The sequence below is a fragment of the Monodelphis domestica genome, chromosome 1 (assembly GCF_027887165.1).
Source record: "Monodelphis domestica isolate mMonDom1 chromosome 1, mMonDom1.pri, whole genome shotgun sequence".
NCBI lineage: Eukaryota > Metazoa > Chordata > Mammalia > Didelphimorphia > Didelphidae > Monodelphis > Monodelphis domestica.
In genome coordinates, this window is record NC_077227.1 from 472,355,265 (window position 1) to 472,380,068 (window position 24,804).

The 24,804-nt window shown below is 37.6% G+C and overlaps 2 protein-coding genes across 2 annotated transcripts; one reads left to right on the forward strand and one right to left on the reverse strand.

Moving 5' to 3' along the window:
- Positions 1 to 1,704: 1,704 nt before the first annotated feature.
- PIERCE1 (piercer of microtubule wall 1) lies at positions 1,705 to 10,479 on the reverse strand. The gene is made up of 3 exons (XM_001372515.4): positions 10,229 to 10,479; positions 9,252 to 9,330; positions 1,705 to 2,248 (listed from the first exon to the last, which is right to left on the reverse strand). Exons 1-3 carry the CDS (start codon positions 10,369 to 10,371, stop codon positions 2,060 to 2,062), a joined length of 411 nt encoding a protein of 136 aa, XP_001372552.1. The 5' UTR covers positions 10,372 to 10,479; the 3' UTR covers positions 1,705 to 2,059.
- A 1,016-nt stretch (positions 10,480 to 11,495) lies between these two features.
- On the forward strand, positions 11,496 to 21,153 carry MRPS2 (mitochondrial ribosomal protein S2). Its single transcript, XM_016428513.2, has 5 exons — positions 11,496 to 11,582; positions 16,287 to 16,455; positions 17,155 to 17,277; positions 18,662 to 18,791; positions 20,493 to 21,153. Exons 1-5 carry the CDS (start codon positions 11,496 to 11,498, stop codon positions 21,070 to 21,072), a joined length of 1,089 nt encoding a protein of 362 aa, XP_016283999.2. The 3' UTR covers positions 21,073 to 21,153.
- Positions 21,154 to 24,804: the final 3,651 nt, after the last annotated feature.

The window sequence follows — 24,804 nt, forward strand, 5'->3', positions numbered from 1 at the left end:
TAAGGAATCTGAGATAACTTAGTATTTACTTAGGTTTGGATTCCATTAGCCAAAAACAGAACACTGTCACTAGTATGCTAGAGATCATTAGATAATTTTAATATGGCCAGTTCTGACATAATTCATTCTACAAAACCAATTAAAAATACACACACACTTGGATTTAAATATTCTAATTGAGAATAAAAATTGAGCTAGTTTTAAAAACTCAGAACAGATCTACATAATATGCAGGGCTTACCTCTAGAGAGAAATAAAGATTTTACCTAAATTACTTAGATAACTCAATTTTTTTTATTTTTGTTTTTATTTTAAAGACTGCCTCAATTCTATGCCTTAACACAGCATAGCACAATAATTATTTAATCAGTTTAACTTATTGATTTTTCTAATAACCTCTTTTAAAGTGTTAATAATGATCAGAATCAATGTTACTATTTGGATTTCTAATGTTAAGGAAACATTTTGGAAATTTTAACAGTAACAACTATTTTTATATTTGTTCTTTGTAATTTCAACAGCCTAAAAATAGAAATGTTAAAGTTTTATTTGATAACATATTTTTAAATTTTTTTTTAACAATTTCACTTTGATGGTTGGTGTTCCAACTATTTTTCTAACCAGAGATATAAAATTTATTTTTAATGTGTATATATGTACATAAATATATATGATTTCAGATTTTATTTTATGTATCTTCTATTTGAATTTATTCTAATTATATAATTCATACTTAGGGTTTTTTGTTTCTCTAGACCTTATGAAAATTTAAAATTTCTTCCTCACATTGGACTTTTTAAAGTTTCCAAAATCTCTTTTTCTGTATGTTAATAAAAAAATTACCAAAAAGTGACCAGCCACATTGTTTGATTTCTTCTCATCTTCTTAAGGAAGAAGCCTTTTGAAGAAAAAGCTTTCTCTAAACAACATATTTACAATAATAAAATTATAATGGAAGAATATTCATATTTATCAGAGACTACTGAGAAAGCATTATTGAAAGACTACTACTGCTCTTGTTCAAACAGTCCACACTGCTCAACATGTACTTAAATGATTTTAGATCTTAGTTAAGAGATTTTTTTTTCCTTTTGAGATACTTAAACTGTTTCATTTGTCTATTTTTTAAGAACTGAAAAAAATTTTAAATAAAAGTATGTATATGTTTATATATATGTATATGTATGTATATAATATCAGTCCCCTTCTATTCCTCAATCCAATAATTATCTTCTGGATTGGAGGAAGAATGACCAGATAATGTCACCCTGACAGTCGGATGAAACCAAGCCAAGCCCAGACTCCAGCCCCCATAGCTGCATCCTTGTGTTTTTTTATACTTCAGTGAGCTGTTATTTTAGCATCTGTGGGCATTCAGATTTCATTTTCTCTCTGACTTAGCAACTCTGAAAGACCATTTACTATGGCAGAAAAATCTATTCCCCTGCAGTTACCCTGGCCATGAGTCTTTCTAAACTTGGCTAGGCTGATCTTCCAACAACAGCCAAGCCTGTCCTCAAAGACTTTTAGCTTGGTAGACCCTGCCAGAACTTATGCCCTACTGGCTGTCACCATGTCATGATGCAGCACTCAAGAAGAATGTAAATGGCAGGAAATCATCCAGAACTTTTCCATTATGCTTTATTCTAAGTGGCAGTTCCATATGCTCATGAAAATATTTCCAAGTAACACTACAGAATGCAGTTATCACTGTAAATCCATTTATTAACTGAAGAACCAAGCACTGTGTAAGATCTTATGCCTTGATTATTCATTTCAGTCAATTCCTCAAATTCAGTATATTTCTATTGATTCTTAGTCAAAATGTTTAGTAGAATATTATTTTCTTCCCAAAATAACAATGGAGTTAAAAATAGGAGATAATTGGTGCTTTGTTCATTTTAGTGCTTCAAAAATATGCAGAAATTCTTGGGAAACTTCAGTATAGCCATACTTAAAAAAAAAATATCAGTCATTCGAGCAGGAACCGATTACACTGATTGTTCAGAATATTGCAATGTAGAAACAGAAGTACCATTAAGAGAGGAGGACGTGCTCATTATTCACAGATTGATGGTTTCTTAGCATTGTAACTGGGATGGAAGTTCAGTCGATCATAATACGTGATGAAATTATCAGGGCCTGTCACAAGGCTCTTGTCAGTGAATACATTAAAACCATTACTTCTATACATCCCACAAGCTCCATAATGTTGAGAAAAGGAATGTTCTGTGCTGTGAAAACTTTTCTGAAAAAAAAGAAAACTTTAATTAGTAATGATAATTTATAGTGCTTTACTAAAGCACTTTTTTTTTAATCCTCATTTTGTGTTTTAGAATTGATACTGGGTATTGGTTCCAAGGCAGAAGAGTGGTAGCCAGTTGAGGTTAAGTGACTTGCCCAAGGTCACTCAACTAGGAAGTGTCTGAAGCCAGATTTTAATTAGATACAAAGCATTTCTTTCATAACTCTCACTCCCAGAATATCATGCATTCAGTGATAGGTATTATTAGTAACTTTCCATTCATCATGTAATAGTTAGCCAAGGTGATGCAGCTAGATGGCTCAGTGGATCCAGGCCTGGAAATGGGAGGTTCTGGGTTCTAATGTGATTTCAGAAACTTTCTAGCTGTGTGATCCTGGACAAGTCACTTAACCCCAATTGTCTAGCCCTTACCACTCTTCTGCCTTGCAACCAATACTTAGTAAGAAGGTAAAGGGTTTGTTTGTTTGTTTTTTTTGTTAGCCTAAGTCACATAGATAGAAGAAAATGACCAAGCCACAATTTGAACCCAGTTTTTCTGGCTCTGTTTGGTATATTTTCTGCTCTATGAAACTCTCCCAATAGCTGCATTGCTAGTGACTGGGATATACCATATGTATATGGTATCAGGGATAAAGTCTTTTTCTTTTCCAGTCATAGATATTTATATGGAACAAAAAAAAACACATACTTTAGAAACACATGCAAGTTGAACCCAACTGAAGGTAAAGCAGGAAGAGGGAAAAAGGCCCACCACCAGTGATGTTCCCCTCCAAATTTCTGGATTGTCTTTGCTTGTTTACTAATAGAATGTATTTGTAGGCATCTCAGCCTCTCCCTCCCACTGCCCCATACCATAGAATAAAGTATCATGTGCAAAGAAATGTACATATATATGTATATATATATATATATATATACACACCCATACATATATATATATATATATATATAATGTCTTTTTTGTTTCCATTTTTCAGTTCATTTTCTGGAGGTGACATTCACAAGTTATTCTTCAAATATGAAATCTGTAGCTGGATATAATGTTCTCTTGATTCTACTCATTTCACTCTTCATTATCTAATGCATTCCTTCCAAGTTTTTAAAAAACTAACCTGCTCATTGTTCTTATGGCATGGTAGTATTTCATCACAATCATATGCCACAATTTGTTTAGCCATTCCTCAATTAAGCATCCTCTCAATTTCTAATACTTTGCCACCACAAAGAGAGCTGCTATAAATATTTTGGAACATGCAGGTTCTTTTCCTTCTCCCTTGATATCCTTGGAAAATAGACCTAGCCATGATATAGCTGGGTCTAAGGGTAGACACAGTTTTATAGCTCTCTGGGTATGATTCTAAATTGCTCTCTAAAATGGTCCAACCAGTTCACAATTCTACCAGTAGGGTATTAATGTCCCTACTTTTCCACATCCCCTCCAACATTTGTCATTTTGCACTTTCATCATTTTAGCCAATCTGATGGGTGTGAGATGATATTTCAGAACTGTTTTGGTTTTTATTTCCCTAATTAGTGATGATTTAAAACATTCATTCATGTACCTATATATAACTTTGATTTCTTCATCCAAAAACTGTTCATATCTTTTTCCCATTTATCCATTGGAGGATGGCTCTTATTCCCATAAATCTGACAATTGTCTATAAATTTTAGATTATGAGCCCTCTGAGAAATATCTGTGAAAAATTTCCCCCAATTTTCTGCTTTCCTTCTAATCTTGGCACCATGTTTTCTTTTTACAAAAACATTTCAATTTAGTATACAAAAAATTACCTATTTTTATATCTCATAATGCTCTTTATCTCTTGTTTACCCATAAATTCCTCTTCTATCCATAAATCTAATGGGTGATATGTTCCCATTCTTCTAATTTGCTTATGATATTTCCGTTTCTGTCTAGATCATGTATCCGGTTTGATCTTTTCTTAGTGAATGGTGTAAGATGTTGGTCTATATCTAGTTTCTACCAAACTACTTTCCAGTAGCCCCAGCAATTTTTATCAAATACTTCTTATCCCAATAGCCTGGATCTTTTCTTTTGTCAAATATAAGATTACTATAATCTTTTACTACTGTTTGTTGTATGTCTGTTCTGTTACATTGATCTACCTTTCTATTTCTTAGTCAGTACCAAGTAATTTTGATAATTACTACTTTATAATAGTTTGAAGTTTGGTACTACTAGATCACCTTCATTTACATTTTCTTTTGTTAATTCTTTTGATATTCTTGATCTTTTGTTCTTCCAAGTGAATTATTTTTTCTAGTTCAATAAGATACATTTTTGGTAATTTGATTGGGATGACATCAAATGATTAGTTTAGGTGGGATTGTTATTTTAATTATATTGACTTTGCCCATCCATAAACAATATTTCTCCAGTTATTTAGATCTGACAATTTGTATAAAAAGTATTTTCTATTTATGTTCATGAAGTTCCTACATTTGTTTTGGCAGGTATACTCCCAGGTATCTTATTCTATCTATGGCTACTTTAAATGGTGTATCTCTTTCTATCTCTTCTTGCAGGACTTTGTTAATAATATATTAAAATGCTGATGATTTATGTGGGTTTACTAAAATTGATAGTTTTAGCTAATTTTTTAGTTTCATCTCTAGGATTTTTCATGTATTCAATTATATCATCTGCAAAAAGAGATAGCTGTTATTACTGGTTCCTTCAATTTCTTTTTTCTTCTCATGTTACAATTGCTTGCATTTCTAATACTATGTTAAATAATATTGGTGATAATGAGCATCCTTATTTCAATCCTGATCTTATTGGGTAGATCTCTAGCTTATCTCTATTACAAATAATATTTATGGGTAGTTTTAGCTAGATGCTTCATAGCATTTTTAAGAAAAACTCCATTTATACCTATGTTTTCCAGTGTTTTTTATAGGAATGAGTATTGTATTTTATCAAAGGTTTTTTTCTGCATCTATTGATATAATCATATGATTTTTTACTTTTGTTATTAATATAATCAATTATATTGATAATTTTTCTTATATTAAACCATCCCTATATTCCTGGTATAAATCCTGTTTAGTCATAATGTATTATTGTAGGCTGCTACCTAGTATTTTATTTAGGATTTTTGTATCTATATTCATTAATGAAATTGGTTTATAATTTTATTTTTCTATTTTTGCTCTTCCTACTTTAGGTACCAATACCATATTTACTTCACAAAAGGAGTTTAATAAAACTCTTTATCATTTCAAATAATTTATTTGATATTGGAATTAGTTCATCTTTAAATGTTTGGAAGAATTCACTTGTGAGTCCATCTGGTCCTGACATTTATTTTTTAGGAAGTTCATTTATGGTCTGTTCAATTTTTTTTCTTCTAAAATAGGTTTATTTAGATATTTTATTTCCTTCTTTGATAGTCTAGGCAGTTTATATTTTTGGAAGTATTCTTCCATTTCACACATGTGAAATTTGTTGACATGTAATTGAGAAAAATAACTCTTAGTAATTGCTTTAATTTCCTCTTTATTTGGTAGTATATTCACTCTTTTCATCTTTAATGCTAGTGATTTGGTTTTTTTCTCTCGCTTTTAATTATATTAACCAAAGGTTTATCTTACCAATTCTATTTTTTAATCAATTATTTTCTTCCATGAGTTTTTGGATCTCCTTTTCCAATTGGGTCATCTTTCTTTTGTAATTTCCTTGCATTCTTGAATCTTATTTTTTCCAGTTTTTCCTTAATACCTTTCATTTGGTTTTTGAAATCCTCTTTAAGCTCTTCCAAAAACTCTTTCTGGGCTTGTGATCATTTGGTGTTTTTCTTTGCTGTTTTAGAAGTAGGTGATTTAACTTCACTATTATCTGAATTTGAACCCAGGTCTTCTCTGTCCCTATAAAACAGGGGTCCCCAAATTTTTTACACAAGGGGCCAGTTCACTGTCCCTCAGTCCGTTGGAGGGCCGGACTATAAAAACCTAACCCTAACCCTAACCCTAAATTCGTGCAGTATACATAATGCAGAATCCCCTCCCCCAGATCGCCACTCACCATGCTGACATCTTCCATTCTGCAGCCACATAATCCTTTGTGGAAGGCGCCCCGAAAAAGATTGTGTCACCGGAAGTAGTACTGTACGTGAGCAACACTGCACTTGGCAGAGTCACATACAGGGCTCCTCTCCCTGACCACCCTTCCGGAAGCGATGTGGGGGCCGGATACATGGCCTCAGGGGGCACATGTGGCCCGTGGGCTGTCGTTTGGGGACCCCTGCTATAAAAGCTATCTATAGTTAGGATCTTTCTCTTTGGCTTATTCATTTGTTTGTTTTTTCCAATTTTAGTGGCCAGACCAATAGGCTTAATTGATAGTTCTATGTCAGGGGGTGGACAGGAAGAAATGCCTGGGGCTTCAGAGTTTCTCGAGTTTGTTACTTCCTGAGCCCCACTTAGGCCAGTTTCTATCATCTCGGCCGGGTGTAGTCTCTGCTCCCTGCAATTCTGCCCCTGTCAGCACAGAAGTCATCTTCCCACTGGGATGGCAGCCAGAGACTCCATTCTCTTATGGGCATCCATGAGCCAGCAGGGCCCCCAGCCCTCCAGCAACTGCTCTTACCGGTGTGTGCTTCTTCACGGGCTCCCTTTTAAGGCCCTCAGAGCAGGTACAGTTACTCTAGGGCTTGCTGCCTATTGACTCCGCTGGTATCTGCCACTGGAATAAAGACTCCCAGGTTAAGCAGTCAGGGTGAGACCGCCCAGCCCCAGTTTATTGATTCTTCAGCGTTTGTTCTTCTGTGCTTGACCACCAGGTGATTCTGAGACTCCCCTCCCAGGTTGTCCTTGGCTGCTCCGATTCACTCCCATCTCTCCCATTTTTGCCACTTTTAGCATTGATTCTGTGGACTTATTTCTGATTGTGGGTGAGTTTGGAAGTTGAGGCAGTCTTATACTCTACTCTTCCATCTTCCCATGATCCCTCTCCTTTTTTTTTTTAAAGATAAAGTCTTGGGGGTAGCTGGGTGGATCAGTGGATGGAAAGCCAGGCCCAGAGATGGGAGGTCCTGGGTTCCAATCTAGCCTCAGGCACTTCCTAGCTGTGTGACCCTGGGCAAGTCATTTAACCCCCATTGCCTAGCCCTTACCACTCTTCTGCCTTAGAACCAATACATAGTATTGATTCTAAGATGGAAGGTAAGGGTTATTTTAAAAGAGAGAGAGAGAGAGAGAGAGAGAGAGAAAGTCTTTTCAGAAATAAAATGAGTTCTGAATCTTCACAATATAATTCTGTGCAATTTGATGTTGTTTAGGCCTACTAAGTGGCAAAATGGTTCAAGCACGAAGCCCGGAATCAGGAAGATTCATATTCCCAAATTCAAATCTGTCCTCAGCTACTTAGCAGCTGTGTGACTCCAGCAAGTCATTTCACCCTGTTTGCCTCAGTTTCCTCAACTGTAAAATGAGCTGGAAAAGGAAATAAAAAACCACTGATATCTTTGTCAAGAAAACCTCAAATAGGGTCATAAAGGGTCAGATACAACTGAAAAATGATTGATGACTTAGTAAGCCTATTAAATTAATGACACTGACCTTTGTCAGATGTTTTATTCTGGACAATCTATTCCAAAGACTATATTTAAAAGTGATTTTAACTATAACTGAGGGAGATACAAAGTTGACACCAGCCTTCAGGGTAAGTCAATCAAGGAGGATTTATTAAGTACTTACTATGTGCCAGGCACTAGGCTGCAAAGAGAAAGGCAAAACAAACAAACAAACAAAAAAAAAACCTGGTCCCCTCAAGAAGCTCATATTCTAATAAAGAAGACAGGTAAATAAAGAGCTAGGAATATATAAGATATTTATACAGAGTTGATGAAAGGTAGTTTGAAAAGGGAAAGCACAAAGTGGTGGAGGTAGCAGTAGTGAGATGGGAAAGGCTTCCTGTAGAAGATGGAATTTGAGCTAAGCCTTAAGGGAAGCCCAGGAAACTAAGAAGTGGAGATCAAGAGGCAAAGCATTCTAGGCATCAGAGAACACTAATGAAATGAAGATGACAAGTGGAGTTTAAGTCTAAAAAAGTAGGGTGGTGACAGATTATAGATGAAATCTGGGAATGATAGGAAAAGGAGTTCAAACTTTAAATAGTAAGGAGGTCTCTTATTCAATCTATTACATTATTTTCATTGGTTCTCTTAATGATTCAGAAATAGCCTATGTAATATTTTGTTTCCCAAGTCTCAAAACAACAAGGGGCAATCTTCTCTGGCCTTAGTTTTTTATATACAGCACATTTTTATTTTCTATTTTCACTTAGAAAAGGAATTTTGAAAACTGAATCCAGCCATCCAGTAATGATAACAACCTGGCTATATAATTGCAAACCACATACTTTCCAAATTGGATATGTTAATAAATTTTTTAGTTACCTCTATCCCCCCAGCATTTCTGTGAAAAAGAGCAACATATTACATGAATGTTGTTTTGTTTTTGTTTTTTAGGGAATCTTTCACTATACTCATTTTTTCAATCCTTTGGAACATTCCATCATAATTATTAAATGATACCTCAAAGATCATTCAATGCAATGTCTTCATTTTGAACAACTCAAATAATAGCACAGTGCCTGATTCAGAGTACAACAAATGCTTATTGCTTGCTTGCTTCACAGAATAGTCTATCTATTGTCATGTTTTACTTGGCTTGAAAGCAGAGATTAATTCAGACAAGGAAACAGGGCAGGAGAGCTGACTAGGGGTGGGGTGGGGGGTGGGAGGGCTGAGTCACAGAACCAGTCAAAGGCAAAACCAAGAGTAGAGAGACCCCAGGTATCCTGACTCTCAGTTCTGAGCCCTGCCCATTATACCATCTCTTTTGTGCTTTCCACCTCCACCCCCTGACAATTCTGTCTTTCCTTAAACCAATGCCTAAATTTTCTAGTCTCTTTTCCCATAGAAACCTCACATCTCTTCTGAACCCATCACATACTCACTGGCATTTCATGTACAGTAGGTGCTCTGCTACCATAAGTTTGGCTAGTTGTCCTGTACAGTGGATGAGTTTCCTTAGTCCTAGTAGATACAAAACACATTTTATTATGCATTCTATTATTTCACCTAAGTCATATCTGTGACAGAAATTTTTTTTCTAGAAAAATACTAGCGAAATCTCCTAAAGGGGTCCCCTCTAGAGGAGGGGAGAGTGTACAAGTGACAGGGAAGTCAAGAACTACCGTCGTGCAGCTCTGACTTCTCAGAAGAAAGAAAAAAGAAGACAGCTGGATTTTCCCCACCTCTGCTTATTCCGAGTTTTGTCTCTATGACCTGCCCCCTGCCCCATCCCCCCATCCCCTAAAACAAACCACCTGGAGGAGTAATTTCCTATCCTATCTTGGGCCAGCCCTCCCGCAGATCCCTTAAATTCTCAGAGGTTAGCTCAAATGAACATTGGCTATAAAATGCAATGTCTTCCTGGAGGACTCTGATGATGCTCCCTTCTCTTGGAGAATCATTAGTCTGGATTAGTAGGTCAGAGGTGATAGCCACAGATTCTCAAAAGGCTTCCAAGTCGATCGAATTGGAGCTTCCTTGACTTCACAGGCTTTTCGGGGGTTAATTTAAATATATATATATATATATATATATATATATATATATATATATATATATATATATATATATATATATATATATATATATATATATATATATATATATATATATATATGTTTGAACCCCGCTCAGAGGTTTAAAAGCAGACACTATGTGTAAAACAGGAAGCCCGTAACCACTTACTCTCCCGTTTTATCTTGGCGATAGTATTGATCACGTTCCTTCTCTGCCTTCGAATGAGGAATCTAGACCATAGTATTTCTGCTTCTAACCATCTCATCACTTGTTTCGAGTCTGAGAACCCTTCCCACCTTCCATCTCTTAACGATATTTATCCCTGAAAGGTTTTCTTTCTCACCTGTAGCCCCGAAACCACCCAGGATTATTGAACCTGGTTGGCAAATTTTTGCTCACTCGGTAATAATCGCTGGTTTTCTCCAAGTAAACTTCTGCCTTTTCTTCATCTTGTTGAGGAGATTGTTGGGGTGCTTCCTGGGGCATTTCCTCGCGGAGTGGGAGAGAACCGATTCGGAAGGAAACCCAAGAAATAGACCCGGCAAAATTAAGCCGAGTTTTTCAGTGTAGCAAACATTCTGTTGCTAGGCAACCTAGAACTTGACTTGAAAGTAGCTTGTTCTTAAAGGTGCAATACAATTCTATGTAGTTTCCAGAATTCTATTTATGTGCTGAATTAATTTTGATTTTAGATCGACAAGCTATGTTCTTCAATAGAGTGAAATAATAATCCTTTTTTTCTTTGAGAAAATGCCATAGGATTCCAATAAATATTTGTGAAATCATAGAAATGTAAGTTTTAAATTAATTTTAAGATTTTATTTAAAATTTTTAATTTAAAATTTAAGTTAAATTAAAAATATTAAATTTAATTTTAAATAAAATTTAAAATTAATATTCTTAATTTTCATATTAAAACTTTATGATTCTATGGGCCCAAGTAGCCAAGTACATTGATGTCATTTGTTCTTAGGGTGGAAATTTTTTGTTGATATGACAAATGTCTGTAAAACAGTTCTCTAGATAGATACCCCAATATAATTCCTTATTTCTTCAAGAATCTAATGAAATTGTAAATGCTAGGTCAGCAAAATCACTAGCTTTACAAGATTGTTTCTTCATCATCACTATTGTAGTACATGTGGCACCTCACATGCACACATATAGCTGCCCCAGGTCCAAGATGCTCTTTGGTTCACATCCACTGGAAAAAAAAAAAAACCAAACAGATCACAAGCCTCCACTGGTGTCTATTTTTCCTCTAATCTGCCGTAAGACACAGTTAGTTGAAAACAAAGTAATTTAATGAAATAGCATTTTTTAAAAAGATTTTCAATAGAATATTTCCCCCCAAATGTAGATCACTCTTCCCATACCAAAAAAATATACCATTACGAATGGAGAGGTGAACATATAATAAGGACAAAGCATCAGGGACTAACACCAGAGGAACATGTGTGGAGGGGGAACTTGTATGTCTCATGCTACTGGAGGATCCTTAAATAGGATGTCTGCTCCACGAACAGCAAAGCATTTCTTCTGGGCCTGCAAGCTGCTGGGCTTTCCCCTTATTTGGTGGCCTTGCAGAGAGAGGGGTCCCTTTTTGCTAAATGTGGCATCTCTTCTTTCTGGCCTTCATTCTGCTGAAGAAGGAGGGCTTAACTTTTTGGCGAGTCATGAAGCCTTTTGGGAGCCTGGTAATTCTGGTATTCCTCAGAATAATAGTTGCTGTCTATGTTCATAATTGAAGGAAATACATATTTCAGTTAAAGGTTAATGAAAATAAATGTGCTGGAGTAGCTAGATGGCTCAGAGGATAGAGAACTAGGCCTAGAGCTGGGAGGTCCTGGCTTCAAATGTGGCCTCAGACACTTCCTACCTACCTACTTGGGCAAGTCACTTAACCCCAATTGCCTAGACCTTACCACTCTTTTGCCATGGAGCAGGTACTCAATATCAATTTTAATACCTAAAGTAAAGGTTAAAAAAGAAAAGAAATATGTATTTTTTTTACCATCCAAATTTATAGACCTCCCTGAAATCTATGAGTTTATGGACCCTAAATTAAGAACCCTTGTGTTAAGGTCTAATGTTAAGGTCCACCCCTCAGTCCAGATTTTGCTCAAAATTCTTTAGTGATAGTCACTACAAGGGGTTAACAAAATCCAGGAAGAGAGTCTCCTCCCTCCCTACCCCAGAGATCAAACCTTCTTTTACAAGTAACTACTTAAAAGGGTTAGCCACTCTTACATATTCCCAAGATTCTCTATGGCTTAGCTGCAAATGAATTAAAACAGGACAGAAGGTAACCTTAGAAGATAAGGTCTGTACAGTCTGCCCACCTAGATCACATTCCAGTTTTTATTATGCATATCTACTTTGACCAAAAACAACTTAGTCTCCCTACCTTGTTTTTTTTGTTTTTTTTTTTTTGTTTTGTGTGTATGTTTTGTAGCTAGCCATATACTCAAAAGGCTGGTGGATGCATGTATGTTAGTGTATGTTGAATCCACTTATGTTAACCACCTGTGAGGAGATAGATTTTTAAGGTTCCTTCCAGCTCTAAATTTCCATAATTCTTTAATTCCAACTCCAGGTATCTAAAGCTTTCTCATTCTTCAAGACCCAGATCATTCTTATATGTCTTGAGAATTCCAAAGCCTTTGACATTGTCAAGCACCCTCTCCTCCTGAGTACTATCTTCTAAGCTTTGGTGATGCTGCTTTCTCCCTATTTTCCTCTTTCCTGCCTATCTGTTCCTTCTCAGTTTCCTTTGCTGATCCTTATCCAGATTGTGCCCACTAGCTATGAATATCCCCCATAGCTCTAACCTGGACCTTTTTCTCTTTTACCTCTATCCTATCTTGCTTGGTAATCTCATCAGCTCCCAAGCGTTCAAGTATCATCTTTATTCCAATGATTCCTAGATCTCTATATTCAAATCTAATTTTGCCAGGAACAAATTAACAACTGACACTTGGATACCTGAAATTGGATGTCACTTAGGTATCTTAAACTCAACATCTCCAAAATGGAATTATTCATATTATTGTTGCTGTTCAGTTACATTCAACACTTCATGACCCCATTTGGGATTTTCTTGTCAAAGATACTGGATTTGGCATTTCCTCCTTTGGCTCATTTTACAGAGAAGGAACCTGAGGCAAAGAAGATGAAATGTCTTGCCCAAGGTCTGTTACTAGTAAGTATCTGAGGCCGGATTTGACTTCAGGAAGATGAGTCTTACTGACTCCAGGGCTGGTACCCTACCCATTGGGCCACCTAGGGACCTTCCCTTCTTCCCAGGTTCTCTATTACTGTCCAAGGTCATATCAATCTTCCAATCTCCTAGGCTCATAACTTACCTAGTACTCACCCTCCCTAGTACTTACCCCATATATCCAATCTGTTGTCAAGCATTGTCATTTTTACCTTCACATTTCTCACATACAGCCCTTACCTCCAATTACACAACTGTCACATTGATCTATGTAGGCCTTTATCACCTCACTCCTGAATCTCTGCAACTTTCCAATAATTGATCTATCTTCCTCAACTCTCTATACACCCCAGTCTATTCTCTACTCAGCTTCCAACAGAGCAAAAGTGCAGGACTGACCACATCCCCTCCTTACATGCTCAATAAATTCCAGTGGTTGGCTATTATCTCCAGGATCACATATAAAATTACATATTTGTGTTTTTAATCAGGATCACATATTTGGCTTTTTAAGCCCTTCACAATGATATTGGCATTGGAATTGGCAAATTTAATTACCTTTGCTCAGTTCTTTTTGTTGACCTTTTGCTGCCTTTGACACTCTTTATCTCTCTCTTGTCTTTGATAATCTCTTCAGGCTGGGCTTTCATGATGCTTCTTTCTCCTGGTTTCCCTCTTACCAATCTGCCCAATGGGTCTTCCAGACTCTAGGCCCAGTATTATATCCTCTTCATTATCTAGCTGCCAGTGCTTAAAAATTATTCTTTGTCTATTCTAGTCCATTCTTATCCCTCCCCTTTTTAATCCTTCCATATTCTTTAATTATTTATATTATTCATTTTGAAACAGCTGCCCTCTGGTTTATATTCTTAGTTGCTTAGTGACATAATATCTGTATTGCCTAACCACACTGTTATAAGTACCCTGAGGATAGAAACTTAGACATCCTTGAATGCTCATCAAATCACCCATTTTAGCTATAGTGGTGAAGAAGCTATCAACCAATAAAAACTCATCAATCACATCTTATATGCCAAGAACTAGAGATAAAAAGATAAAAATGAAATTTTCCTTGCCCTCAAGCAGATTATATTTTATCGAAATAAATAATGTTTACTAATAAAAGTACATATAAAATATGTAATAAATAAAAGGTAATAAGAAGATGGACACAGTAGACACCGCCAGGCCTGGAGTCAGGAAGATTCATCTTTGTGAGATCAAATCTGGCCTCAGATACTTATTAGCAATGCGTGACTCTGGGAAAGTCACTTAACCCTGTTTCTCTCAGGACCTCATCTGTTAAATGATCTGGAGAAGGAAATGGGCAAATTACTCTAGTATCTTTGCCAAGAAAACTCTAAACAGGATCATGAAGAGTCAGATATAACTGACATGAGTGAGCAGCAACAATGTGGATGGGAGACATCAGGAAAGGTTTATGGAATAGATATGACATTTGAGCTAGCCTTTCAAAGAAAGAATAACCTAGCCAAACCTTTTCATTTTATTGGTCATTGTACAGAGACTGTTTAAACAGGGAATGTGGATATTATTATATTAAATTTAACATATACTTTTTAAAAAAGCTTTTAATCAAATTAACTTTTATTTGCAATCTTCATTTTTTTTTGTCCTGGTAAATGTTTATGTTTATTAATGCATGTCAGTTTCATAATAAAAAAGACAATTATCAAAAATTTTAAGTAAGACTTTCTGAATTGATGAAAAATGGAACATTTTGCAAAAATGGTTTACCTCCCTCCAGTCCATCTTCCATTCAGCTGTCAAAGTGATCTTTCTAAAGCGCAAGCCTAACCACAACACCTCAACCCTCCTTTTTCCTACCACTCAACAAATTCCAGTGGCTCTCTATTACTCCAGGACTAAATATAAAATCCTCTGGTTTTTAAAGCCATTTTTAACCTGGCCCTTTTCTATCATTCCAGTCTTTATCTTGCTACCTCTCCACATATTCCATGATCCAATGGCACTGGCCTCCTTGCTGCTTCTCTCACAGTCCCCTTCAGTCCCCTTCAGCACGAGTGCCTCCCCTATGAAATGGCTGTATCTCCAGTTTATCTGGCATATATCTTGTTTAGACATAGTCATTTGGTGTTGTCCTTCTGATTAGAAGGTGGGCTCCTTGAGGGCAGAGACTGCTTTCTGCCTTTCTTTGATCCCCAGTGTTTGACCCGCAGTGCTTATTCATAAAGGCTTGTTGACATCAGCATAACTCTTGGATGAACTAAACTAACTAGCGAGTTAATTCTAGGACTGACATCTTCTAACTGGCCAGTACTGTTTATTTGGGAAGGGGCGAGGTGAGGATTTGGAGATGATAGAAAGAAGAAACAGCATTAATCCTTTGCCTCTCCGCCCTAACCTCTCCATCTGTGATTCTCCGGGCAAAAAAGGCTCCCTTCTAGGAGCCTCTGACAATCTGGATTTAAGCAGGTCTCTAACAGTCATGAGACCGTAGCCCGGAATCTTTTGAATTTAGTCTGTATCAGCAGCAATCGGCAAATCTTTGACAATGGCCTTTCCTACAGAGAGGGCTGCAGGGGATGGGTCGGGTGGTGGTAGAGGGGAACCGAGGAGAGAGGAAGAGGAGAGGAGAAGGGAGAAGCAGAAAAAGAGGGGAGGGTGAGAAGAGGGAAGAAAAAGTCCCTCCTCTCAAGGAGCTGTACCTTTTAACTATAAGAAACCTTATTTCCCTTCCAGTGAGAGGTCCCGGGGCGTGGGAGCTGTGCGCTTTTATAGCAAAGCTTTAAGAGGAGAAAGATTGTTACCCTTCATTTATTCTATAAATGTATATTGTTGGACTAGCTAGGTGACTCAATGGATGGAGAGTCGGGCCTGAAGACGGGAGGTCCTGGGTTCAAATGTGACTTCAGGCATTTCCTAGCTGCGTGATACAGGGCAAGTCATTTAACCCCCATTCACTAGTCCTTACTGCTCTGTTGCCTGAGAATCGATATTCTCGGACGGAAAGTGAGGGTTTTTTTTAAAAAGTATATTGTCAATATAATTCTATTATATTCTCTATTATAGAATACAAACTTATGTTGTATTTACGTAATGATGTTATATAATACATATCATTATCACATAATTCTATAGAAATATTTACATGTATAATTTAGGGTAGCACATTTCCTTCCTGGGTGCGTGCTCGTAGGAGCCTGCAGTGATTCCGCTGGAGCGGAAGGCGGCGCTATCGAGAGCTCGGCCGCGGGAAGGGGCCCTCTATTCCGGCCAGCGAGCGCGACGTCCTTCCTGTGCCGGGACGCTGGGCCTGTCCCGCAACATGGCTCTGGTTCCGGCTCTGGTACCGCTCCTTCGGGCGGGTGAGCGAGTGCACGGAGTGGCGTGTCCTGCTCCGCACCACCCCGGCCCCTTGCGGAGCTGAGGGAGAAGCCCGGGCCGGGGATAGGGTGGGGAAGGGGAGAGAAGGAGGAAAAGGAGGGGTGGACGGGGTGGTGTGGGGAAGGAAAGGGGAATGGCATTGAACTAGGACTGATGGGCGAAGGGGAGCTGGGCCCTGATTTCATATGTATTCTACAGACCAAGGGTTCTTAAGCGGGGGCTCCTGGACTTGGTTTTTTGGTGGTAGTGGTGGTTATAGTTTTTTAACCCTTATCTCCTGCCTTGGAACCAATATTGGTTCCAAGGCAGAAGAGTGGTAAGAGCTAGGCAATTTGGGGGGTGAGGGGGGGGTAAGTGTCTTGCCCAGGGCCACACAGTTGGAAAGTGTCTGAGGTCACATTTGAACCAAGGGCCTCCTGTCTCTAGACTTGACTCTCAAGCCACCCAGCTGCCCCCTTTATCGTTATTTTTTATAACTGTTCTTGATTATAATTGGTTTTCCTTATGGTTTCCTGTATCTTTTTTATGCATTTTAAAAATAAGTATTCTGAGAAGGGGTCTGTAGGCTTCAGCTGTCTGCCAGAGGGGTCTGGGAGGCCAAGAACACGAAGAAGCCTGTGGCAGATCTGCCAGGTGCCTGTTAGGGCCTCTCAAACTCAGTTCATGTGTTCTTTCCCCAGGCACCCTATCCAAGTTGCATTGGCTGGATTTTCTGGGAAAGGCCTCCCCCTGGACTTCACAGCCCAGCCTGCGGATGTATGGAAGTGTTCCTGCTCCAGGGATCTTTCAGCAAGAGGATGACAGTAATGTTCCATTTAATTATAGAAAACAGAGATCTCAATAGAAATCATCATTGAGGGCAGGGGGAAGCAGGGATGCCTTAGAATAGGTGACGCAAGAGTATAGCTAGGTGTGAATAGAGAGCCAGGCCTACAGATAGGGGGTCCTGGGTTCAAATTTGGCCTCAGACACTTCTCAGCTGTGTGACCCTGTTCAGGTCACTAAATCCCAATTGCCTGACCCTTACCACTCTTCTGCTTTGAAACTGATACTTAATATCAATTCTATTACAGCAGATAAGAGGTTTTTGTTTTTTGTTGTTTTTTTTTAATGGATGCTACAGTGGGTACAGGGAAAAGAGCACTGAACTTGAAGCCACAGCATTCTAATTCTGGCTCTGCTACTTACTACCTGTATGCTTTTGGAATAACTACTTGACCTTTCTATAAAATGAGGAGGTCAGCTAAGATGCCTTTTAGCTCTAAATCTAGGATGTTGTTCCTGGACTCATCACTAATAGACATGTAAGTTTAGGAAGTTCTCTTCCCTCTCAGTTCATCTCTAAAATTCTACATAGATCTATAATTCTAAATGGGTTAACTTAATCTCCATGCCAGTGGGTACTTTCTAGAACATAGCACAGTGCCTGGCACATAGACATTTAGGAAGCTAGGTGTTACAGTAGATAGAATGCTGGGTCTGGAGTCAGAAAAACCTGAGTTCAAATCTGGCCTGAGACACTTACTGGCTATATGACCCTGGACAAGTCATTCAACCTTTGACTCAATTTTCTCATTTGTCAAATGAGGATCATAATAGCACTTACCTCACAGGGTTATTGTGAGTATTAAATGAGATAATATAAAGCATTTAGCATAATGCCTAGCACATAGTAAGCACTATATAAAAGTTTGTTCCCTTCCCTTTCCCTTTATTGATGAGAAAAGCAAAGCTCAGAAAAGGGAAGTGATTTGCCTTAAGTCACACAGCTAATTTGTGATAGATTCCAAATCAAGTCTTTAGTTTTCCTGAAGTAAATTCTTGACTTACATTCTTGGGGTACACAGATATTTTTAGAGAGGTGGGATATCCTGATTTAGAAGACATGGGACGATAGGATTTAGAACTGTAAAAAGCTTAAGAGATCTAGTCCAGCCCTTTCATTTTATAGAAGGGAAACCCGAGGCCTAGGTAGATAAAGTATACCAAAATCACATGGGTAATATGTGTTAGAGGTACAATATGAACAGAGAGTGTCTCATAAAGGCAGATGCTTCCCACAGTTTCCTCGAAAAGTATGGAACTGATAGAAGATTTTCTTGTCAATTTTCAAAAATAGATATTAATTTGATAAGCAAATCTATTTTGTATAGTCTTTTAAAACTCACCAGTTTTTTCTTCCTCTAGATCTCCAAGACAAGATTTTGTCTGAACCCCTCAAACACTCTGATTTCTTTAACATAAGGGAATTGTTTTCCCTCCAAACCCTTTTTGATGCAAGAGTACACTTGGGACACAAAAAAGGTTGCCGTCACAGGTATGCCCAACCTTCTATCCAGATTAATTTAATAGATATTTATTAAGTATTTGTCTATTCTACTTGCCAAGCATTTACATATTGCTTTCTATTATATTTTTCTTTTTTGCTACATAGTAGCAGTGGATAGAGTTCTGGGCCTGAAGTCAGGAAGACATGAGTTCAATTCTGGCCTGAAATACTTATTAGCTGTATGACACTGGGAAAGTCACCTAGTCCCTGTCTCAGTTTCCTTATTTGTAATATAGGAATAATAATAGCACCTACCCCTCAGGGTTGTTGTGAGGATCAAAGGAGACAATATAAGTATCTTCCACATCTAGGTTCCACATCCACATTTCCCAGTGGTGGTTTCACTATATCAAGGGTTTGTATAATAAAAGTAAGTGGGAATTTTGGGGAGAGTTTTGCTGAAACTGCAGACAATACACAAGCCAGCAGACAGCATAGAACAAGTTTAGAAACTCAAAAATGCATAAAATATATGAATGAAATTGAATATTATCAACATATTTGATCATTTAATACCATAATTGTATACAAATTCCTTTTTAAAGTTAAAATAAGTAAAAAATTAAAGTTTGCTTCTGCAGTGTAGAAGACATACATGTACATAACCCAAATTTTATAATAAGATACTGTAAAGGACCATAAAAAAAATTCAGACTTCTCTGGTATAGAGGGAGGGCCAAAAATTTTTACATGGATTTTCCAAATCTTGGATGCGCCACGCTTCTAACCCCATGATGTGGAAGGGATACCCATAGTTATAAAGCACTTAGCACAATACCTGGCACATAGTAAGTACTATGTAAATGTTAGTTATCATTATTTTACATATGTGTCATTTCTCTGTTCCTAGATTGTAAGCTTTTAAAGGGCAAGCACTTTTATTTCTGTGTCTGCAATATTGCTTACCATTACTTATCTTATTGGTGCCATAACTGACTCCTTTTCCCCCTGTGAAAGAAGAGGTTGAGTTTAAGGAAAGTAGAACCACTTTCCAGGTGAATTCTATGCCTCATAATCCTCCATAAGAGAAAAAAAGAACTGTGTTTGAGCCCACTGGGGACCAAGCTGGATGGTGATTTCTTCTCCACCTTCAGATGTAACCTTATTCTCTCTTATTTTGTGAGACTGTTAAGTGTTTCTCAAACTGCAGGGAGACATAAGGGAATGGGTATGGAACTATATAGTAGAGAGCAAAGATGGCTTACTACCGGAAAGGCTAGCTTAAGTGTCATGGGCCCCTCTCCATAGGACTTGACTAAAGGTTGAGGTCTGAATATTTCTGCTTCTAAGCACTCATCTTTCATATTTGGTCTATAGTAGATTACCTAAATCTAATAAAATGAATACACAAGTGACTTACTCAAGATCACACAGCCAAGGACATTTAAGGTGGCTCAGTGGATAGAGCTGACCTCAGATGTTTTCTAGCTGTGTAACTCAAGGTAAGTCATTTAACCCTTATTGCTCTTTTGCCTGGGAACCAATACTTAGTATTGATTTTAAGACAGATGGTAAGGGTTAAAAAAAAATCACAGCTATCCATGGTTAGATTTGAATTTGGATCTTCCTAAATTCAGGACCAGCTAGCTGCTACAGAAACCACATAATTAATACTCAATACATTTTGGTTGCTGCTGGTGATTGAGAGTTGACTATATACTTTGTGTTCATATTGTCTGCCCTTTACAGGTTTATGGAACCATATATCTTTGGAACCCGCCTAGAACAGGACATCATTGATTTAGATCAAACGGTCAAGCATCTCCAGCTGGCTCTGAACTTTACTGCCCATGTGGCCTATCGGAAAGGAATTATTTTGTTTGTCAGCCGAAACCGCCAGTTTACCCACTTAATAGAAAAACTAGCTGTGGACTGTGGAGAGTATGCCCACGTCCGATATTTTAAAGGGGGCCTGTTGACTAATGCCCCTGTCCAGTTTGGCCCTGGAGTCCGTCTGCCAGATTTAATGATCTTCTTCCATACCCTGAATAATGTCTTTGAGACACATGTGGCTGTGAGAGATGCTGCTAAGATGAACATCCCTACCGTGGGCATTGTGGACACAAACTGCAACCCATGCCTTATTTCCTATCCCATACCTGGAAATGACGATTCCCCTGACTCCATCAAGCTGTTCTGCCAGCTCTTTGGAATGACTATCAAACGAGCTAAGGCAAAAAGGAAGCAAATGGAATTCCTCTACAGCCTGCAAAGCAAACAGACAAGCCAGGAGACACCTCCCAGTAGCTCCCAGGCCCAGCTCAGTTAGGATGTAGATTATGATGGACTGAGGAAACCAAGTCTTGTAAAGGTTCACCTGACTTCTATCAAAATAAAAACTAGACCTGAACACCTCCTTGTTCTTAAAGCCAAAAATGCTCTATCAATGTATACAAGTCTAAAAAAGAAGGAATATAGTTTTGCTATCTAATAATGGGCATGTTTTATACTAGATGCCATTTCGAACTTCTCATAGTGTTTTCATATTCATTATCTCACTTGATCCTTAATAAGCCTTTGAGCTAACTTAGGAAAGTGGTCTTATCTGCGTTTTACAAATAAGGACACTGGAGTTCAGGTGAAAGAATGGCTTGTTCAAGATCACCTAACATTAATAATGACAGAGCCAGAATTAGAATATAGATTTTCCAATTCTTTATCTAGTGTGCTTTGCACTACAATAACACTGTCTCTTATAGTTATGTTGGACACACTTTGAGAAAAATAAGGCTCATATTTTAAGTTATGACAAAGAAAGGGGTTAGCTGAATAAATACAACTTTGGGAAAGAGGGGGAAATACTTTAACATATGCTTTGAGGACCTCAATCATAGACACATTAGTGGTCGACATGGATTTGATGCATGCCGACAAGTATTTATCAAATGCTTACTATAAGCAAAGCACTTTTCTATATATGGAGAGGATAGGGAGGGAGATGTCAATAAGGTCTTTTTCCTCATGGAGTTTATAATGTACTAACAAATAGTTATTGATTAATTCAACAAATATTGAATGTCTCTTGTGTTCAGAACACTGCTGTGCATGTGGCGAAGAGAAGTACCCAGGCCAGACACAGCCTTTGTTCTCATGAAGTTTGCAGTCATGCTAAGGAGATAAGGCAAACAGATAACTATCATATGTGATACTAAAAAGTAGCCAATGCAGTAGGGTATCGGGATGTCATTTCATTGCTATAGGGAACTCTGGGAAGAAGAAACTCCTGCCAATACAGATTGGTACCTTTGTAACTTTTATAGTCTTAGTTTCCTTGAGCATTTAGCCTCTATTGCTTTCAGCTTGGTGAAGCAGCTGACATCTTATTTTTTTTCCCTCACAATTGTTTTCTCTATTGCATAGATTAGGAGACTAAAATGAAGAGGTTAAATCCCCCTGCTTAGGATCCACACAGCTAATCAGCATCTAAAGGAAAATTAGAACACAGGTCTTCCAGGTTTTGTGTACAAATTTCTAGTCCCAAGATCTGGGGGGGTGATTGCAGATGAGAGAAGGAAAGACTAGAAGGTTATAATGTGTTGGGCTTTGAGATAAGAGTAGGAATTCAACAGACAGAAGAAAAGGAATAGTATTCCTAGAATAGAACTAAAATAAATGTATTAAAGGCAGGAGGAGTACAGAACATATTTGAGCAAAAACGTAAGAAATTTTAATCAGAATAGTGTAAAGTGTACCACGAAGTACAGCAGAAAATCATACTAGATGCTTTAATATTATGATCCTTATCCTCCAGGAACCTACAAACCAATTAGTGAAATGAAACAACGGGATGGTTGCTTATAACATAGCATGAGATAACTAGCAATATGTATATGGACTAAATGATTTACAGAAAATAACTATGAAACTTCCAAAGTCCCTTTTTGTTCAAATGTGTTATAAACATCTTTCTAGCTGCAATAATAGTATATAGATAGATATGCATAGATAAATAGTTACCACTTCAGATGCCCAAAGTTGAGGCAATTAGAAGAATAGTGGACGTCACACACCACTAAGAACTAAGATGAAATCCATTAATGGAATATAGCTCTCAATGGGTTTGCTTTATTTTAAGAAGAAACAACATATACAGTGGAGAGAGAATAGCATTGTACATTAAGATATATCCATGGTGGAGGACAGGATGGAGCTGAGCTAGGATGAGAGACTAGCAGGAAGAAGTATCATGAGCTGTCTCCCAAAAAAAACAAATATCTGGAAAATATTGAATCTAAATGGGGAAAGCCACTTTTCAGACCAGGTACTGGAAAAAGACCAAGGGCACACTGTATTCAGTGCTGAAAAAGGGTGTGCACCTGGGCAAAAAGAAGTTCCAGAACCATACCAGAGCAGCACAATCTGCCATGCACTGGAGCAGGTGCCAGCTGGCAATTTTATTGTTTGCTAACCAGTTCCAGGTCACAGATTCAGAATGGGCTAAAGAAGGGACTCATTCTTAAGGGTCACTGGAGTTATTGCAGGCCTTAGACTGTGTGTGGAGAGAAGCAAGTTTAGTGGAAATAAGCAGCAGTGGTATGAGTGGCATGACTGCCTGCAGAGGTAGCGTAGTTCCAACTGTGTAACCCAATCTGAAGCCTGCAGGGGAGTAATAAGGGCAGGAATCTCAGACCAAAGGGAAGCTTACAGTTCTGTCAATGAACCAACAAAGCTTTTTAGCTGAATGTTAGTGGCTAAATCCAAGAGTAACCCACTATTGTTGTACAGATTCAAACACAAGTCAGGAACTTGAACATCTCAGATCAAGAGCAGTGATCAAACTTTGCCCTGGATCAGACCACTTTGAGAACACTAATAGCTTGCAAGTCCCCAGCTTCAACTGTCCTTGAAGGCTTAGAAAAACACAACACTCAATGCCCCAAGAAGCAGCAACAAGTTACCAGCTCAGACTTTCCCTCCAAAAGCTCAGAGAGTCCTTGCTTAACATTAATTCTAAAGTCAGAAAATATGCTGGGAGACTTTGCAAACAAAAATAGAGCCAAACCATAAAAAGTTATGGTGGCAGGGACACCAAAGGCAAACCCAGAAGAACAGAATAACTACAAAACATCTACAGGGAAAGCCTAAAAGATAAGGCACAGCTTAGGCACAGATTCAACTAGAATCCTGGAAGACATGAAGCAAAAGTTTGAAAAGAAAAAATCTTTTTAATCTGAAGTTAAAGTTAGGAGACAAAAAGAAAAATAAATGAGACCTATGAAAGAAAGAATTGGAAATGGAATTAATAACTTGGCATAAGCAATACAAAACCTTGACCTAGGAACAAACTTTGAAAAGTAGAATAGGACAAAAAGAAGCCAATTATTCAATGAGACAAATAAGCATCAAAATAAAGTTTAACAAGTAAAAAAGGAAATAAAATATAAGTTTATCTCATAGCAAAGACAACTGACCTATAAAACAAATCAAGGAGAAAAAAAAAACTAAGAATCATTGGACTTCCTGAACACTATGACCACAAAAAGAGCCTAGATATCATATTCAAAGAAATCTTAAGCTGCCCAGTCTTAAAACCAGAGAGCAAAGTAGAAATAGAAAGACTGCAGAGATTTTCTGAAATAAATCCTCAAAATAAAAACTCCCAGAAACATAGCCAAAATTCAGAATGTTTTGATCAAATAAAAAATACTTTTAGCAGCTAGAAAGAACTCAAGTACTGAGATGCCACAGTTAGAATCATACATGATGTAACAGTAAAACTAAGCATAATTCTACAAGGTGGGGAAAAGATCTTTAAAGAGGATTTCTAAGGATTCCAGATGCAAAGGTCAGAGCTGTGTGGAGGCTTTGAAGTTCAAACACTGTAATTAAGAAAAGCGTAAAAAGGTAAATACAAATTAACAGTCATAAGAAACTAAACAAAGATGAATTGTTTACATTCAAAATTAAAAAGATACTATGTCTCCTTCATACTCTATCATTAGGGTCAGAGAAGGTATCTAATTAGATAAGGCATGGGAATGGATTTTGTTTTATCTTGAGG

Excerpts from the sequence above, each read along its gene's own strand:
- PIERCE1 (XM_001372515.4), bottom strand. The coding sequence starts at position 10,371 with ATGCCCCAGGAAGCACCCCAACAATCTCCTCAACAAGATGAAGAAAAG. Across the intron at positions 9,331-10,228 it reads GGGTGGTTTCGGGGCTACAG|GACTAAGGAAACTCATCCAC; the intron begins GTGAGAAAGAAA and ends TGTATCTACTAG. Across the intron at positions 2,249-9,251 it reads CTACTGTACATGAAATGCCA|AAAAGTTTTCACAGCACAGA; the intron begins GTGAGTATGTGA and ends CTTTTTTTTCAG.
- MRPS2 (XM_016428513.2), top strand. The coding sequence starts at position 11,496 with ATGTGGCATCTCTTCTTTCTGGCCTTCATTCTGCTGAAGAAGGAGGGC. Across the intron at positions 16,456-17,154 it reads GGTACCGCTCCTTCGGGCGG|GCACCCTATCCAAGTTGCAT; the intron begins GTGAGCGAGTGC and ends TTCTTTCCCCAG. Across the intron at positions 18,792-20,492 it reads AAAAAAGGTTGCCGTCACAG|GTTTATGGAACCATATATCT; the intron begins GTATGCCCAACC and ends TGCCCTTTACAG.